This window comes from Fusarium solani, assembly GCF_023522795.1.
Source record: "Fusarium solani strain SB1 chromosome Unknown bctg00000003_1, whole genome shotgun sequence".
NCBI classification, from domain to species: domain Eukaryota; kingdom Fungi; phylum Ascomycota; class Sordariomycetes; order Hypocreales; family Nectriaceae; genus Fusarium; species Fusarium solani.
The window spans coordinates 2,659,961-2,677,478 of NW_027072154.1; the positions used below are offsets into that span (position 1 = coordinate 2,659,961).

General features: G+C 55.9%; 4 protein-coding genes across 4 annotated transcripts; 2 read left to right on the forward strand and 2 right to left on the reverse strand.

The window, feature by feature from the left end:
* Positions 1-2,351: 2,351 nt before the first annotated feature.
* MRS44_006399 (uncharacterized protein) lies at positions 2,352-2,696 on the forward strand (the record flags this gene model as incomplete). Its single annotated transcript, XM_065621750.1, has 2 exons — positions 2,352-2,488; positions 2,555-2,696. 2 exons carry the CDS (start codon positions 2,352-2,354, stop codon positions 2,694-2,696), a joined length of 279 nt encoding a protein of 92 aa, XP_065477822.1.
* Positions 2,697-10,240: 7,544 nt separating this feature from the next.
* Positions 10,241-13,908, reverse strand: MRS44_006400 (uncharacterized protein; the record flags this gene model as incomplete). The annotated part of the gene is made up of 5 exons (XM_065621751.1): positions 10,241-10,328; positions 10,443-10,612; positions 10,677-12,784; positions 12,838-13,323; positions 13,512-13,908. 5 exons carry the CDS (start codon positions 13,906-13,908, stop codon positions 10,241-10,243), a joined length of 3,249 nt encoding a protein of 1,082 aa, XP_065477823.1.
* A 239-nt stretch (positions 13,909-14,147) lies between these two features.
* On the forward strand, positions 14,148-15,077 carry MRS44_006401 (uncharacterized protein; the record flags this gene model as incomplete). Its single annotated transcript, XM_046267826.2, has 3 exons — positions 14,148-14,151; positions 14,208-14,317; positions 14,373-15,077. 3 exons carry the CDS (start codon positions 14,148-14,150, stop codon positions 15,075-15,077), a joined length of 819 nt encoding a protein of 272 aa, XP_046140006.1.
* A 374-nt stretch (positions 15,078-15,451) lies between these two features.
* MRS44_006402 (uncharacterized protein) lies at positions 15,452-16,478 on the reverse strand (the record flags this gene model as incomplete). The annotated part of the gene is made up of 4 exons (XM_046273352.2): positions 15,452-15,550; positions 15,590-15,781; positions 15,833-16,085; positions 16,141-16,478. The coding sequence occupies 4 exons, from the start codon at positions 16,476-16,478 to the stop codon at positions 15,452-15,454; spliced, it is 882 nt and encodes a 293-aa protein (XP_046140005.2).
* Between the last annotated feature and the right edge of the window lie 1,040 nt (positions 16,479-17,518).

Below are 17,518 nucleotides of genomic sequence, written 5' to 3' on the forward strand. Positions count from 1 at the left end.
GAGGGGCTGAAGCACCGTGCCGTTGAGACAAGGAGCAGAGCTAGTGTCTACAGGGCCAGCCCCCCTTCGTTCCAGTGCCCTATCAGCCTCACCTGAGATGGATGCTACACTCCTCAGGAGCCTGTCTACCAACACACATCTGGGAGACACCACTCAAGCGTACACCTTTGAAGGGCAGTAAGAGGTGTGAATTCCAGGACCAAGGAAACCTCTCCAGCGAGTCTGGGTTTGCGAGCAAGAGCGAGATGTGGGGGCCTGGAGGCTGGGCTGCCCAGCAGCCTCTCTACCACCCACCTCTCACACACGCAGAATCCAGTGGGTAGTGGGCCATTCCCCGCTGTGCGGCTGTCACTACCAGGTGCTGAGTTGCTTGGCGTTCGCTTAGACTGGACCGGACGCTCTCTTTGGCGGGCCTATCGCCTGCTTTGACACGAGACGGAGAAAAAGGCACAGTCCAGACGAAAATGTTCCCTGATGCACTCTTTCTGGGCTTCATGGTGCGCTGCTTGTGGATGGTCTCGAAGGATCCCGAGTCTGGCGCTTCCTAATTAGGGACCGTCCCCATGACGTTGCCGCACCCTCTAGCAACGGTCGGTTACCAACCAACTAGTGCAATCCCAAAATCATACCGGCCGCTACGACATACTTTGCATGTACGTACCTGCTCATTGGAGACGGAGGAATAGATCTGGGCCCTGCCGTAGAGGTGCGGGCCAAGAGGAGACCACCTCGCCTGGCTGGATGCAACAGTACCATCGCGGGACGAGTCAACGCATGAGGGCAGAAAATTTCCGTTGCTCGCGAGTGTCGGATCTCACACATCAACCTCAGGCTTGGGACGGTGTCAGGCCAGCCCGATGCCCTTGTCGACCGAATGGATGATGACAGGAGTTGTACCTACCTCTTGCGGGCGCCACACTAATAGCATATCACATCTGTATCGATGTCTGCAGCCCTGGAGAAAATCTCCGTGGCCCGGGGTGCGCTGCCGTCAACGTGCGGCATCTTCAGAGTCCACTGACTGACTACTGCTCCCCCGGCCCTCCTGCTCTGAGCGGCCGCTCCCAACTGCATCCCAGGGCGACCCCGTCCGTAGCCTTGCAAGTCCGGCCATGATGAAACGACCAGTTGCGCATCGTCAAGCCTGCAGATAAATTCTCGCCCAGTTCAGCAGGCCACCCATACCCAGCACCATCGTTGATGATCGCCATTCTCCTAGGGTGGTGACATGCCAACCTCCCTTTCTAATCTCAGGGCTCGGGATAAGCTCCGGGCTCTGCAGTTGAGATTCCCTTTGGCCCATGGTGGGCGGGTTTGATATCCCAACGGCATCGCTCCAAGGGGAAAGAGATTGGCTCGCCACTGTTTGGATTCGATTCCTGCCCTGGCCTACCCTCCGAGTCGAGTCGAGTCGCCTGAGTCGGGAACTTGATCCCTGCCCTGCTTGACGGAGCCCCGGTGCCACATCGTCACAATGATTACCTCGAGAGATTCCAGCTTCAGAGGTGCCGACCGACAGGTCACTTCATGTTGGAATTACGTCGGTCGAGGCGTAGCCGCGACCGTTGGGCCGGCCCAGCTCTAGGCCAATGGCTAAATGTCCCGACCCAGGGCGCGGCTTGCCCGCCGTCCCGTGCTTGCACGTCCTAGCTCCCAGACCATGGGAACCTTGGCTCCCAGTGCGAGAGATGCCACGGCCCAACCAAGGAAGGCTTCATTGTGCATGACAGGGCACTAACAAGGCAAAATAGACGGACTGGCAATGGATGTTGATCTCGTCCTTCTGCCCCTGCCTGCTGCTCCATCGCATTCGCAGACTATTCTGCACGCGACCTGCCTGTGGCGTAGGCTATAGTCTACTCAGCTCGGAGATGATGTATTCAAAGCTGTCTAGTTCGGACTCGTGCGTGAATGACGGGGCAGCGCACGATGCCTCTGGTCTGGTCTGGTCGCCGTCGACGTTGCTGCAGGCAATACACGATGCCGCCTCGGAGAAAAGAGGCTGAGAAAGGATGCAGCCTTTAGCGACGAGGGTGTGGCAAAGGATGAGACATACCGCTCAGAAGAAAGCTGGAATGGACTCTCTGGCGACTCCGGCCAGGTCCAGACAGACGAACTGGCGTGATCTTGAATCGACAATCGCTTGGCTGGCCACGGTGACTTGTCCAGACCCTTCCCCTTCCCACGCCCCATCACACCTGTCTAGAATTGGATTAATTACCGGCAAACTATCGTGTCTGCACATGGCATTACGGGTCTTGGCTTTTCTGGCTGTAGTAACCTTGACCAGCACGGACGACGGACGGCTCAGAGCGATAGGTACTTGACTCAACTGGCAACCATTCGCCGGCATGGATTCTGCTTCATCCTGGATCTTGACTGAGCTGGTCCAAGCAGAAGCAGAGGGAAAAATGGCGGCAAGCCAAGGCGACTCACTCACCCTGGCAGCAAGCCACGGACCCAAGGCTCAGGGCCTAAGCTTCAGAATGTGGGTGCGCCTCAACGCCGTTTTCTTGCTTCTTTGAACCAATGAACCAACGAACCACGACCGCAGTTCCAAAGCCGTTGAGCCAGAGATGGTACTAGCAGACAGGGACGGCCTTCAAGCCACGGCCATGCACGCAGATCCAGCTGCCGAGTTTCCCAAAGCAAGACCACGACCCAGAGGCCCATCCCACCTGTCAGACTTCACCTGAGACATTCAGCATGTGGCCGGAGATGATGCCCTCGACAGCAGCCAAGAGACCTGCCGTTTTGGAGTCTGGTCGTTCCGGGCGTTGCTTTTTCAGTCGTGCCGGCATCGTGGCTGTCGCCAGCTCACCGAGCAAACCCCTGTCCAGCTGTCCTTGAACCAGATCCCCACGCCAGTCCCTGCTTGCGAGTTGCATCCATTCCGTGCTGACGGTGACTATGCAATTTGCTGTCAACATCCCACACCTCGACATTGCCTCGTGGTCTGATGCAGCTTAGTGCCGTGCCTTGGCACCCTCGACTCCGGCGTGTCGGTGCTGGGAGAGGGCACTGTGATAGACAGGAGGCTGCCAGGAGGCTGTGCAGGGCGAGTCAGGTACCTGCTGCAGTGCGCAAATGGGCGCAGACCGTGAAGTCATGGCTGCTGGCTTTAGACTCAGATATACGTCCATCCATCTACGAGCTAGGAAGAGTTGCACGAGGTCAACCAGCGGATCTGGTTTCCAATTGGCTCACGCTCATCATTGGAACTACAGAATTATGATATCGCGCCCACGACACAGCATTGACCTGCCAACCAGCTCGAGGACTCGGGTTTGTTCCTGGGACATATCTTGAGAAGGATATTCGTATAAGAAAAAGCGGTCCAGCCGCACAAATGGCCACACCAGCAGGATGGTTGACTGTGGATATCGGCGCCAGCCTTTACTGGGCTAGTCGAGTGACTGTCAATGGATGTTCTGTGCACCTACTGTGCTGTGCCTAGGGAGTATGTGACGCCGTCATGTCTTCAGAGCGGTGCCGCTCTCCTCCCTTTACTTGTGTGCTGCGTTAATTTCAATCCGAGAGACTACAGTACGTGCGATGCGACTCGATGACTCGTCCTGGGGCGTCGTCGTTGGATCGGGGCCCAAATGGTTGGTTTTTGCCTCCAGACCGGCGCCCTCGGTGTGTCTGGGTTTCCTTGCAGCTGGGGCCGTCTACTGTACAGCACAGTACCGAGGCGAGGGTTCAGCAGAGCTGACTAGCGATGCTTTCCGTGGGATGTCTTAGACAAGGGAACTTATTTGGCGACTGGTTCACAGAGTTGAGAACTCTGGGGTTTCATGACGCGGGTGTTGTCGGACCTGTGGGCGGATGTGGCGCCCTCTGTGTGCTATGAGACATTGGCGAGAGAGATGTTCCTATCGTGGCAAAGTAGAAGAGTCTGGAGCCTTGGGGACGCGGCTGACAACCTCCATTTTGACGATGTTGAGCCGCGTCTGGGAGCAGCAAGATGTCGTCACATCGAACGAGTGAGGCGATCGAGCAACTAGGGGCTCTACTGGCCGATTGACGACGGCATGTACTCGATCAAATGCCATGCCAAGAAGCAGAAAAATCACCGTGGAGCCGTGGGATGGGTCCATTGTTGAAGCTGTCCCCGTCGCAATGACTTTGATAAGGGGGGTTGTAGATAGCGATGCTACCCTGCACCGCATCAGCGGAAGACAAATTCTCCTCTGCGTACAACGACTCCGGCATCAAAAGAGGCGTCGGATGCGAGATGCGCAATCGCCTGTTGTACAGCATCCCGTGGATATAGTACATGGGGCATAGAGAGGCTGTACAACGGACGTGCTGCAATAGAGCTCGAGGTTCCAAGACAACCATGGACGTTACCATACCGCTCTGGCAGCGCAGACCAAGCCAAGCCCATCCCTTGTCTACCAGCCCTGGCCACCCAGGTGCAGCGGGACTGGCTAGCAGCTTGTTGGCCCTGCATGAACAGGCCGCGCGAGCGGTAAGAAATATTTTACTGCATTTTATTTTTATTTTTATCTCCATACCTATCTCCTGTACTAATGTGCCTCTGTTGCGGCTGACACGCAGATGGCCGGGGCACATGAGCAGCTGCACTGGGCCAGAGGCAAGGCTTGGTGGGGATGATATGATGATGAGCAGGCTGAATTTCTATTCTCTTCATAGTGTGTAGACGGGTAACTAGATCCGAACCGATAGTAGAGGGACTAGACGCATAGTTGAACATGAGGTGGCCAGCAACAGACCTATATCGCAGCGTAGGTAGTCTACGTGAGCAAGCATATCCCCGTCTCTATCTAGGTAGTTTTCCCATCAATTGGGCGGATGACCCGGGAATGGCGTCTTGCCTGTCTCGCCTCCAGCTGCCTAGGTTAGGTAGGTTGGTTGTGGGTTTTGTTTTTAACTTTTTGCCGGTGTTGGGTCGCTCCTCCCGTCTCTTCAGCGACCAGGCTTATTAGGTCAGGTCAGTTGCCGAAACAAAGGTGCCAATGCCAAATATACGAGGAAGGAGCGGGTCCCTAATCCCATGTAGGCAATCCGCCAACACGGCGCTGCCGTTTCCTTCTCGCCTCCCATCATCTCCTTTCTTCTTCCTTCAACATCTGGCACCAACAACAGCAGCAGCATCATCTCGCGATACCAATGCCTCCACCCACCACTGCCACCACCTCTTGGCCTGACTAGGTAGGCTGGTTCCCAAAAGTGGTCTTCAGAAACGACCAATAGCGTCTCAAGTCGGATCGGCAGTACAGCAACAGGGCCGCCGACCTTGCAGACAATCCACTTCAACAAGCGGGGAAAAGAAACGGTGACGCAAAAGCACCAACAGGGAGCCCAGGCTCCTCCGATTCCACAGCGATACGCGTTCTGCATATCTCTCGAGCAGCCAGTTTCGTCATGTTCAATACAGCTCTTTCATAGTAGCTAGCTGTTGACCAGCCAGCCTAGCGTTTTCTCGCGATACTAGGACCGCAGATCACTCTCTCTGATGCGGCATCTTCCGTTCTATCCTGGAGCCGTCTCCACCGGAGATATTTCGCAGCAAGCCAGGCGTCATACCTTACTTGCAGACAGTCAGTGCCGCCACGAAATGGCTCGACGCCGTTGCTAGGATTTGTCCGGGGGAGGGTGGACAGGTGCCCGGCCGGAAACTAGACCCCCGAACTACTTCGGCCTGGTGCTGAGTCTAAAGACCTGGGATCCGGACAGCCATGGCACAGTCCTCTTGCTGGCACCTCCGTCCTGGGAGCACTATCCAAGACATGACAGGGTCACCCCTGCTCCGACGCGCCGCTTGGGAAGCTCAAGGACACTTTCGGTAGGGGGAAGGACACATGGCAGTGGAACCTCGCCTGTCTCTCCACATGCAGCCCAGCATCGTCGTCAGCGGGCCTTGATTGCCAACCAGGTCTTTCACGAGCAGCTCCAACAAAGAGTGCACCTGGGCTCCCACTGCTAGCTTCCCTCTTGGGCTGGCCGCAGCGTGCCAAACCACCGAGTTGCTACTTACGGGTCCGAAGCCAGGGTCTGATAGCCTGCAAAGGCTATCTCCAGTGGGATTGACTTTTCAAGTGCGGCGCAAGAAGAAACTTTTCATGCAAACAAGCGTTGCGTTGCTCCCGTCTCCCTCTCAAAGTTGCGGCGGCAGTCTAACATCGGGCTTGCCTATCGTACGAGCCTGAGGGTCCCGACCACAGTCTGTTTCGGTCGAGGATCCAGCACGGCTCAGCTCAGCTCAGGTGAAGTGCAGCTCTTCAACATCGCTCACCTCACCGGTTTCTCATGGCTTGACAAGCTAGCCGCGGCCTGCTAACAGCAACCACGATTTCAGAATGCCATGGATCATGGATCAGCCCAGTAGCCAGACCATGTCTCCCTCGCCCGGTACGTATCGCTCGCACTCCAGATTCGATCATACGCCCGGCAGCTCCCAGCAGCTTGGAGGCGGGCGGGACCCTCCCCCTGGTGCGGCCTTTTGACCCTTTGGGTAGAGCCGAGTAAACGGCGAGCGTTGATTCCCTGCAGGCCAGCTACTACTGTACGATCATCTAGGGTGGCATTTCATCTCATCAAACCCCACCAGCCAGGATCCTGGGCTTGGACATTTGGAATTGACGCAAGACGACGAGTGCTACAGGCCCGGCTCTGGAGGCCCGACGTACATGTGCCCTGGCTTGCCCCCATACACGCCTTCCTGCTTGGACAGAGGCCCGGGGACTCTCTTGACAACACCCAGTTGGTTGTCAGCCTTGACCACGGCGGCTGGTGCCGTGGTCGCGGTTCCGATAGGGGCAGCGCTATTGGCAGGCTAGGTAAATTTCCGTGACAAGGGTGGTCCTTGGAGAACATGATATGATATGACGATGTTGTCCACCATCACGGCGATGGGCTCTGGGGATCAACTTCTGACCAAGCCAGATTGGTTCCACTGCAGACTCCGTTGGCAGCCAACCCAATACGTCACCTTGCACAGACTTGGCTCTCTCGCTCCAACCAGACGAGGGCTGATGCTATTGCTGGAGGTATTCATGCTGCGGCCTCGATAGCTTGGCGTTGAAGGAATGGCGGATAATGGGGACATCTCATGGCGCGGATCAGCTCTGCCCAATGGAGCGGCCGCAGCACTCCAACAATAAGACATCACAGGATTCAGAACGCTCCGCTCCCCTTGGGATCGACAGAATTTCCGGCTTGTCTCGGGCCTCTTTGTGGCCTTGTCTTGCTGCACGAGACCACATTCAACTCTGCCGTCAGCATGGAGGCTTCAAACCCCCTCCCCTGGTCCAACAGAGCGTTGACCAGACGGAGATTTCCTGGCTGTTGCATGTCGGATCGAGGGGAATTTGCTGTCGATTGCAAAGACTCTGCAATTTCTCGGGGCCCATGGCTCGCAGAATGCATGCCTGGTTGGTTTCGAGCGATGCACACGGCCGCTGTGCCGCCGGCCTTACCCTGATCAAACCAAGAGTTGCAACTGCCCACACATGAGCTTCCAACGGGGCAAGTTGTCTGGCAGTGCTATCAGGCAACGCATGTTCAACGGCAGATGGAGGATTCCCGAGACATGTACAACACGGGGCCATTGAGAGTCACCATGGGCCCAGAGGCCTGGGACGCGGCCGTGTTCTTGCAGGTTGTGCCAGGCTGGTCCCCGCGGGTTACTGCATACTCGGCCTCTCATCTGGTCATATCGGCACGGACGATCATCCGTGCACATGACGACCCAGCCGTGGATGGGGATGTGACAGATGATAGTCGAGAGCGATAATAAGGGGTAATAATGGGGAGGTAAGGTTGATCGACGTGCCCTAGGTATCCAGTCTTGGAGGCAGACCGAGGCTGATACACGATACGTGCTGACCAGGCCTCCGGAGTCTAGGTGCAGGCGGTCATTTGTCAAGGCCACCAAGGTGGAGCAGGCCTTGTACCAAGCGGGCTGTATCAGACTCTGATAGGACCCTGCAAGTCTCATTGCGCGCAGGATTAGTCTGTGTTTCAAAAGCGCAAAATGACAGGTGTGTGCGGATTTGATTCAGCGGCGCTCGTGAAGATGACCACGAGGTTATGTATGGTTTCCGCTGACCTGCCCGGGTCCCAGTCGTGCACCGATGGGGCAGAGTGGCTTTATGTCTCAGGGAGAAGGCTACTGGGCGAATGCCTGGTTGTGCTATGCACGACGGACGAATCCTGGTCTACAGGAGCAGTTGACTCTGAAGTTGATTCACACCTTAGCTTGGGCCACGGCGCAGATTGGAGGCTCTTGGCCTGTCGCTGACAGCCGACTATGCTCGACAACTAGACTGGAAGGTAGAGCCTGTGTTCAACAGGCTCGCACAAATCACCCGTTTCACGGTTTCATGCCAAGCCTCGCGCTTCCTCTATGAGATATCCCAAACATGCCTGCACATGCACACCGGAGCGCGCCTCATCATGAACTAGCAACTGGCACCATCAAGAGCTGCGTGCCGCCGGACGCGGAAGGGACAAGGGTTAAAAAGCACATATGTTTTTGTACACACCGACTTGTCATCGAATTCCAGTCACCAATCCAACAAACATGATCTGATCTTGCAGAAGCAACTTCAAGGCTTGGGACAGAGACGGTCTTGACTAGTGAATCGTCGACGGCGCAATGCGGCTGATGACCTAGTTTCGCTTCCTGGTTCGGATCCCCTCTACTGATTTGCTTCTGCTACCAGGGAAGAGAGAAAAAAACAAATAAAACTCTCCGCGAGGCTTTTGCGGTCACCTCCACCTCTGCCGTTCCCTTGATGTCACGGCCCAGCATTGCGGATCGAAGGCTGAGATTGGGAGGCGAATATTCGGTGGGAGCTCCGACTGGCCTGATAGGTCTGTGAACGAAGGGATATGCACCGCCTTGCGACTGAACCCTTCCTTTCTGCCCCTTTCCTCACTAACACCGACAACTTGCATCCACGACCCGCTCCTCGGTCGATGGGGGTAGTTGTAGGGCTTACGATGCGCTAAATTCGGCTGTCATTACGGAGTACGCCTTTTGGAGATGAGATCAGATGTGTGCGTAATGTACGTATGTACGCTGTTGGTTGGGGAATGGGTCTCCCTTGGATGGTTTTGTGTCGTGCGAGAATGCGGCACGAATCTAGGTTTCTCTCAGGCTCAAGGTCTCTCCCTAGGGGCACCGAGGGCATGGATACCAAGCCCCCAACGCCACGGCAGTGATGCTGAGTGGTCTAGTGACCAGACGGCTCAACCCTTGATCTTTGCGCGAATGAGATCGGTCATAACCTCCAAGTACAAGCGAACCAGATCAGGACAAGCTGACGATCGAGTTTGGTATTCGGGACAACTAGATCTAGACATGGCTAACATTCAGGCTGGTAATCATGCCATACAAGGAAAAAAAAGAGCCAAGACAACGCCAAAAAATGACCAACTCCCTTGGCTAACCCTTCAACATTGGTTGACCCTTCAACACCGTGTCTCGCTGGCTCGCATCGACATTTCTCCCCCGCAGCATGAGCTCCGGAGCGTTACACACGTCCTTGTCTGGCACGTCGAGGCCTCTTGACCCTGCCGACTGAGGCTGTCGTGACGAGTCGTATGTGCAACTGGACACCGTTTGATGGACGATTCCCTCCCGGAAAATGACAGATGAAACGACACGGCTACCCCCATCGCATCAGACCAAGCCCCATACCATGTCCTCGCGGCCATGAACTGACCGGGCTCTGCAGGGTAACACGGGGACTCGTCCTTGTTCGCTTGATCCGCTGCGGCGTCACTCTGGCGGTACCTGTCTGGCACAGAATTCACCGCACAAAATAGGCGAGGACGGTGGCGCGCTCACGGTACCAGAAATGGCACGCATTTCTTGTCTGGGAACGCTACAACCACCGCCTTTACTGTCTTTGATGCTGCATGTCTCAAAAGGGGACCAGGCATGTGCGCACGCAGGGGGTGAACCATGGTTGGCGCCGGCGGGAAGGACAACGTGGGATCACGGGAAAGGGGGGGCTGTGAGACGGGCGGCCGTTTGGTGGATCGGCTAGATGCGTCGCAAAGAGGGCTGAATTGGGCCATGCTGGATCTCGGTGAGGCCCAGGTGGACGAGCATAGGCGGGGAGGGTGATGGGCGGCTGGGGGAAGGTCGCCACGAGACGTTTCAGAGTTGAGGAACAGGACAGGATGGGGGACGCATCCACGAGACATGAACCATGGGCCAGGTGACGGTGCGGCCAGAGGATGAGCTGAGATGCAGCATCCATCACAGTCGGCTCTCGATGCCTCGGTAGTTGCTGTCATCGGCCCATTGCGAATCTGGCCAGACAAGGCGGATGGCCTCCCAGATATGGCTGTTCAAGACATGCGTCAGTGATACGAACTTCTCGTCCTCGGGGCATAGCAAGTGGCGGAGCGTGCCACGAGGGGCACGTTGATGAAGCACGGGGGTAGAGGGCATGACTTACTTGACATGGAGGATCTCGAGCCCATCCTTGACCTCCTGGGGTAGATCTTTGACGTCCTTTCGGTTCTGGGCCGGCAGTAGCACCGTCTTGACTCCCGCTCGGAGGGCGCCGATGAGTTTCTCCTTGATACCTCCGACGGCTGTGACTCGGCCCCGGAGAGAAATCTCGCCCTGTTACACACAAGACTGTCAGTGTACCGAGTCATCACGGTTGACTTGTTGCTTGGGAACCTACCGTCATGGCCATGGTCGGTGGCACCGGCTTGCCCGAGAAGAGGGAGATGAGTGCAATGGCCTGGCCGATACCACTGCTGGGACCGTCCTTGGGGATGGCTCCCGAGGGACAGTGTACGTGAATGCTGCGCTCCTTCATGATATCAGTCGTCGGCTCTGGTGTGAGGCCCAGCTCGAAGGCATGTGCCTTGACCCATGTTAGTGCCACCTCGACGCTCTCCTTGAGAACGTCGCCCAGTTTTCCTGTTAGCTGGACCCGTCCGTTGCCGGGCATGTCAGCAACCTCGATGAAGAGAATGCTGCCATTGCCACCGGTGCTGTAGGCGACGAGACCCGTCACAATGCCCGGGCGGCTCGTCTTCTCAGCAATCTCCTCCTCGAATTTCTCAATGCCCAAAATGTTCTCAATATCCTCCACTGTAAGGTCTGAGCGGTACTCCTCGATGTGACCACCGTCCTTGGCTTCAGCAAACTCCACGGCTTTGGCACGACAAACGGAACCAATCTCACGCTCAAGGTTACGGACTCCGGATTCACGAGTGTAAGACTCGATGATCTTGGACACAACGTCCTGGTTGAAAGCAACCTGGGTTTCGGCAAGTCCGTTGACTCTGATCTGCTTGGGCACCAGATGCTGCATCGCAATGTGACGCTTCTCCAGAGTGGTGTAGCCGGGGATGTAGATGGTCTCCATTCGATCCAGGAGAGGGGCGGGAATGGTCTCCAGGCTGTTGGCTGTAGCGATGAAGAGGATCTTGGAAAGATCAATTGGCATGCCGACGTAGTGATCCTGGAACGAGTGGTTCTGCTCGGGGTCAAGAACCTCAAGCATAGCAGCCGAGGGATCACCGTGGATGCTAGCTTGTCCAATCTTGTCGATCTCGTCGAGCAAGAAGACGGGGTTGGCAACACCAACCTTTCTTAGCCCCTGAACGATCAAACCAGGCATGGCCGCAACATAGGTTCTTCGATGACCACGGATCTCGGCCTCATCTCTGACGCCTCCGAGTGAAATGCGGTGAAATTTGCGGCCCAGAGCCGTGGCCACTGACCGCGCGAGACTCGTCTTGCCCACACCTGGAGGTCCTGCTAGAAGCATGATGGGAGACTTGTCCACCATACGCTGGGACTTGAGGATTTGAAGCTTGGCCACATCGGGCTTCACGGCCTCGACTTCTGAGCTTGCCTCGGCCGTCTCCTCTTCTTTCTCTCCCTCCTCCTTCTTCTCCTTCTCCTTCTCTTGCTGGTGACGCGCCTCAGCCTGGGCTTCCTCCTCCGCCTTCCTTATCTTCTCGTCGACGTCATCATTGAAGGATTGTTTGAGTCTCAGAACGGCCAGATACTCGATAAGCCTCTTCTTGACGTTATCCAGTCCGTAGTGGTCCTCATCTAGCTGCTTTCTTGCCTTGTGCAGCGTGTCCGGGCCGAGGCGGTCATCAGTCGTGGCTGTCCAGGGGATTTCGGCCAGAGTTTCCAACCAGTTTCGGGTGACTTGGTATTCCTGGTTCATGGGCTGCATCTTCTGGAGTCGGCGCATCTCCCTCTCTACCGTCTTGGCGGACTCTGCGGGGAGCTTCGCGTTTTGAAGCTTGCGTTTGAGTTCATCGAGCTCGTTGGCCTCCTCGTCGTTATTTTGGTCGTTGCCGCCGGGCATCTGAGCACCGGGAGGCACAAATGTGATGCCCGGAATGTTGGGAATGGGGCCTGTTTTTCGCTGCTGGTCCTCGTTTAACCGGTCGAGGATTTGGACGGGCATTGTGGTGAAAGTAGTGATCTTGAAGTTATTCTTGATGCCGCCGACCTGACGCTCCAACAGTTCAATGACCTTGGTGAGGCGCACCTTGACATCCAGAGCGGCGATAACCTCGAGCTTCTCCTCGTGCGTGCTCTCGACCAGATTGGCCATGAAATCGGCGAGAAGACCGGCTTCCTTGAGCTCCCTCCTCATGATGAGCATCTCGAGTCGTCGTGTAAGCACTGGCGAAAGCACTGGTCCAGCTTTGGTTCGGGGGAGAAGAGAGGAGATCCTTAGAATAGTGACGAGTTCACGGGATCGCGATTTCAAAAGGTTGAAGAGGTCTTGTAGCTGCTTATCGGGAGGGCTGCTGGCTGCAACGGAGATAAGTGGGGGATCATTGACAAGATGACGAGGGTTGACCTACTGTCTTCTTTAAAGTATGTAACCTTTGCCTCAAAATAAGGACGCTCTCTGGTGAAGCTATCGATACGGATTCGCGTGACGCCTTCGACGCGCAAGGCGAACTCCCCGGTACCTCTCCCATCGATGCCAATGATCTTGGCCTCGACACCGAAGTTGTAGAGGTCCTCCTTGCGCGCGGATCCAGGGAGAACATTTTCAATCTCTGCAGGATCTATGTCCTCAGCATCGCCGATGAGACGCTGGCCATTGGGACCGACGAGAGGTGACGAGATGGGGACACAGCCGATGGGGATGCTGTCGATTCGCGTGTCGGGGCCCTTGGTGGCGGCCTGCTCGTAGACGTGGGCGAGGAGGGCGGGGACGTCGGGTCGGTTGGACGAGACTGGAATGCGCTGGACGAGACCGGGGAGGAGGATGGTGCCTCGTGCGAGCGGTATCAGGGGCAGAGTTCCGGTCTGCGGCTTGGACATGACGACACGAGACGCGGCTGCTGGAGATTAATGGGATTAGAAGACGGGAAGAATCAACGCTTGGTAGAGAAACAAATTAGGGACGATGGCGGGTTCTGCTCTGATGGACAAAGTAGATGGATACGAGAACGGACGGAAGTGATGGATGGATGGATGGATGGATAGATGGCCGATAGATGACCGTTGTTGGTCGCGGAAAAGAAACCTGGAGAAACACGGGGGTCAAGGCCGAGGCCGGGGTCCGTTGCCGCTGTCGCTTCGCTTCGTTCGTTCGTTTCCACTTTTGATGGGATGCCGAGGCTAATGCGAACTGGGTTCTGCCAATTGTTGACGATTTCATATGTGATGCTCTCCTCTTTGAGAAGAGGAGGAGCTTCGGGAAGCTGCCACGGCTTCTCACCGATGCCATCGTCTTCCATGATCCCAGCCGGACATCCCGTTGTTGTGACCTGATGTTCGCATCCACTACGGGGAAGCGTTCCGCTAGATGCATGATGAGGTCGAGTCGTACCTTTGAATTGTGTCAAAATCCATTTAGCGAATGGTGTTCTCTTTGGTCCAGCTTCAAGACGTAAAAGATCGTGGCGCTCTCCTTGATTCATTCTGTCGGCCACATGTCACCCTCCTCCTTCTCCTCAGCTTCAAGCTTGGTGATGGCTTGGCAATCGCTTCTCAAATGGCACGTGCTCGAGCTTTGGTGAATGACTAAGGCAGAAGCGGCCCCACACCGTGAATCGCGGGGCAAACCCATTAAACCTAGGCGCGTTTTAACGCGTCTTCTATTCCCTACGAAGCTTGCATCCTAGTCTTCACGCTCAACCTACATCACACAATTATCACAATGTGTATGTGCAACTTCTCACCTTACCTCTTGCGGATCCTGACTGACAATTTGCTACAGCTGCCTACACTGGATTCCAAAAATCAGGTTATGGCCAAGGGGGCGATGACTCGGGCGGTTTCTTTGCTGGAGGCTCACAGCAGGGCAGCCAGGGCGGTGGTGGCGGCAAGGTACGATAGCATCCCTCACACTTCACCCACAGCTTCTGACGACCTGCCTCTATAGTCATACCAAGATGAGTCTTTGCGCCCCGTCACCATCAAGCAGATCCTCGACGCCGAGGAGGCCTTCCAAGGCGCCGACTTCAAGATCGACGGCTCCCTCATCACCCAGATCACATTCGTCGGCCAGATCCGCAGCGTGACCCCCCAGCCCACAAACATCACCTTCAAGATCGACGACGGCACCGGCCAGATCGAGGTCAAGAAGTGGGTCGACGCCGACAACAACAACGATCCGGAGTTCGAGCTCGACTCGCACGTCCGCGTCTGGGGACGCCTTAAGTCCTTCAACAGCAAGCGGCACGTCGGCGCCCACGTCATCAGGCCTGTCGAAGACTTCAACGAGGTCAGCTACCACATGCTCGAGGCCACATATGTTCACCTGTACTTTACCAAGGGGCCCCTTGGTGGTCAGGGTGGTGCCAACGGCGAAGGAGATAGCATGTTTGTCGACGGTGGCGGCTACAACGACCAGGCTGGTGGAAGCGCAGCACCTTCGAAACTGTCCGGATGCTCTGGCCTAGCCAAGAAGATGTTTAGCTTTATGAACGACGCTCCTGGCGGCAACGAGGGTGTCCATATCAACGGCATTACCAGCTCTACTGGTCTGTCAGTGAGAGACGTTCTCACTGCTGCCGACGAGCTGCTCGGTCAGGGTCTCATTTACACAACGGTCGACGACGAGACATGGGCAATCCTCGAGTACTAGGTTGAACAAGGTTACGAAGGAGGAGGGGGTTGTCGATGTCCACGCGTACAAATCTACAAAAGCTAGGTGCAACGGTGTTGACGGTTATAGGCGGGATCAGCTTATGAAGGAATGACGATTTTGTTTGTTTTCTTTCTTCCTAATGAACGACTCGAGCTAGTCCAATAACTGCAAAGCAATGCAAAAAAAGCAGGAAAAAATAGAGCAACAATTGCGGTAAAGACTGGCGGTCAGCAAATGTCGGCCAAATCGAAGCAATCCAAGATCCTCTCCCTTATCCGTGTGCTCATTCTTATTGTTCCCAGAGAATCAAGGTCGATCGGCCAATGCAAATTCATGACGACAAACACATTTCCTCACTCAAAGTTCAAGACTCACATCACAACACACTCAGGTCCATGTGCTCGTCTTGCACCCCCCAGCTCCTCGACATACTCGAGTTCCTCGACGACAGCCTCTGATCCCTCGTCGGCCTTTGGCTGGACCAGAGGCTCGTTTCCCTAGAACTTTACCGTGGCCATGACGGCCGGGCCGCAGGACGGTCGAGGGGTCTGGGGCTCGCGGACCATGATGTACATGGTGATGGGCTCCGGGCTGTTCTCAAAGACGACGGGGCGTTTGACCTTGAAGCCGAACTTGGCGTAGTATTCACTGTTGCGCTTGGTGCTGGCTTCAAGGTACATGGGGCGGTTCTCGGCGTCGGCCTGAGTGAGTGTCAGCGTGTACATTCTGAATTCTTTTCAGTCATTCCCTACCTTGGCAACCATGTCGCGGATCAGCTTGCCTGCGTATCCCTTGCCTTGGGCAGCAGGCTTGGTGCCGATGTAGACGAGATAGTAGCAGTCCTTGTCCCTCTCACCCATGACCTCCTCCTTGGTCTGGTTCAGCACAGGCAGCATCTCATCGTAGTAGCGTCTCCTGCCCTCGGCCGAGAGCTGGTAGTACAGCCTCCACATGCCGCTGCGCAGCGACGTCCACCAGTCGTCCATCTGCTGACCGGGAGGCAGCCTGACGACGCATGTTAGCCGAAGCTTGTTTCTCGAGACACGAGGGGGAAACATACCACAGAGCAACAGCGTCGTAGTCGGACCCGATGGCCGTTACGACGCCCTTGTAACAGTGAGCCGCCACCATGTACGTCATGTGGTCGACATGGAGCTTCCACTTCTGCTCGTCCGAGTAATCCGCCATGTCATCGCCGTCGAGCACATACTGGCTCATGGCGTCGGTCGCGAACGCGTGCGCCAGCGACCTGCCCGCCTCGGCCGACTCGTTGACGCTCACAAAGCGGATCGAGTCCTCCCACGAGGGCGGCACGAGAGACCGGCGTCGCCACTTGGCGAGGGCCGAGGCGCCGCTGAGATTATGACTGATACTCTTTGTGGTTGTAGTTCCCTCCATGATGAACCAGTTATTTACTCGGTACTAGAACTGATGGCTGTATCTAGAAAACACAGGGGCTCCCCTTTTTGCAAAGAGGGGAGCGCCGCGGGTGGTATTAAGCATGATGGGTTCAGATTCATCAAGTCCCCGGACTCACATTGTATATTTTGGATACTATCGCCCGTGTGAACCCGCGAGAGCTGAGTTCTGGAGACGGGCGTGAATCTCGAAGGATGACGCAGACAGTTAAGGCTTGTGCGAACTTCAACCGACATCAAGTTGGTGCTTGAGCGGGCCAGGCTCGCGATTATGGCTTTAAGGGGAGGAGGGGGATGTAGGTATCGAACGAGCGTCGATCGGTTCGACCGAGTTTCTCAATGTGGGCGTACGATAGGTTCACGAGGGCGAGCTGAGAGGAAGATGGTTGGAGAGACAAGTTGACAAAGAAGAGAGGCACGAGAGGTTTCAGATGATAATGTTGACTGAACAGTCGTTCACCATGCAGAGGTTGGTGCTCAGAGTAGCAATCAACAAGCGGCAACAGCAGTAGCAAGACACCAAGGTGGCTATTCTTTCCAGCAATCCCCTTCTAAGAGAGAGCTTAGCAAGATTTCCTGACAAAGGGTCCTGTTAGTGAGGCCAGACTGTGGTGTGGGTAGAATGACTTGAGGCAAAGTGAAGTATGAGAGTAAGAGGTAGGTAGGCAGTTGAGGAGAGGAGAGGAAGAGAGAAGCAAGTAGAGATAGGCAATCGGCCGAGGGGGTTTATGTAGGCGGGCGGGTGATAGATAGATGTGCCGTGTGGACCCCAATGGCCGGCAGCGTAGATACGGCACAACTCGACAAGACTCGGTGATGCCATTGGTCGGTTTACAGATGACAGCCACTTCGTGGGGTAACGGCTAACGTTAGCTCTCCCGAGTCATACACGAAAGGGAGCGGCAAGAGGGCAGACCGAGCGTTAGGGAATCAAGGAAGCGGGAGACGGAGCACAGTGCTTGGTCCATGAGGCGCCCTGGGGGACCACATGACCATGGGTGACCGGTGGGGGGCAACCCT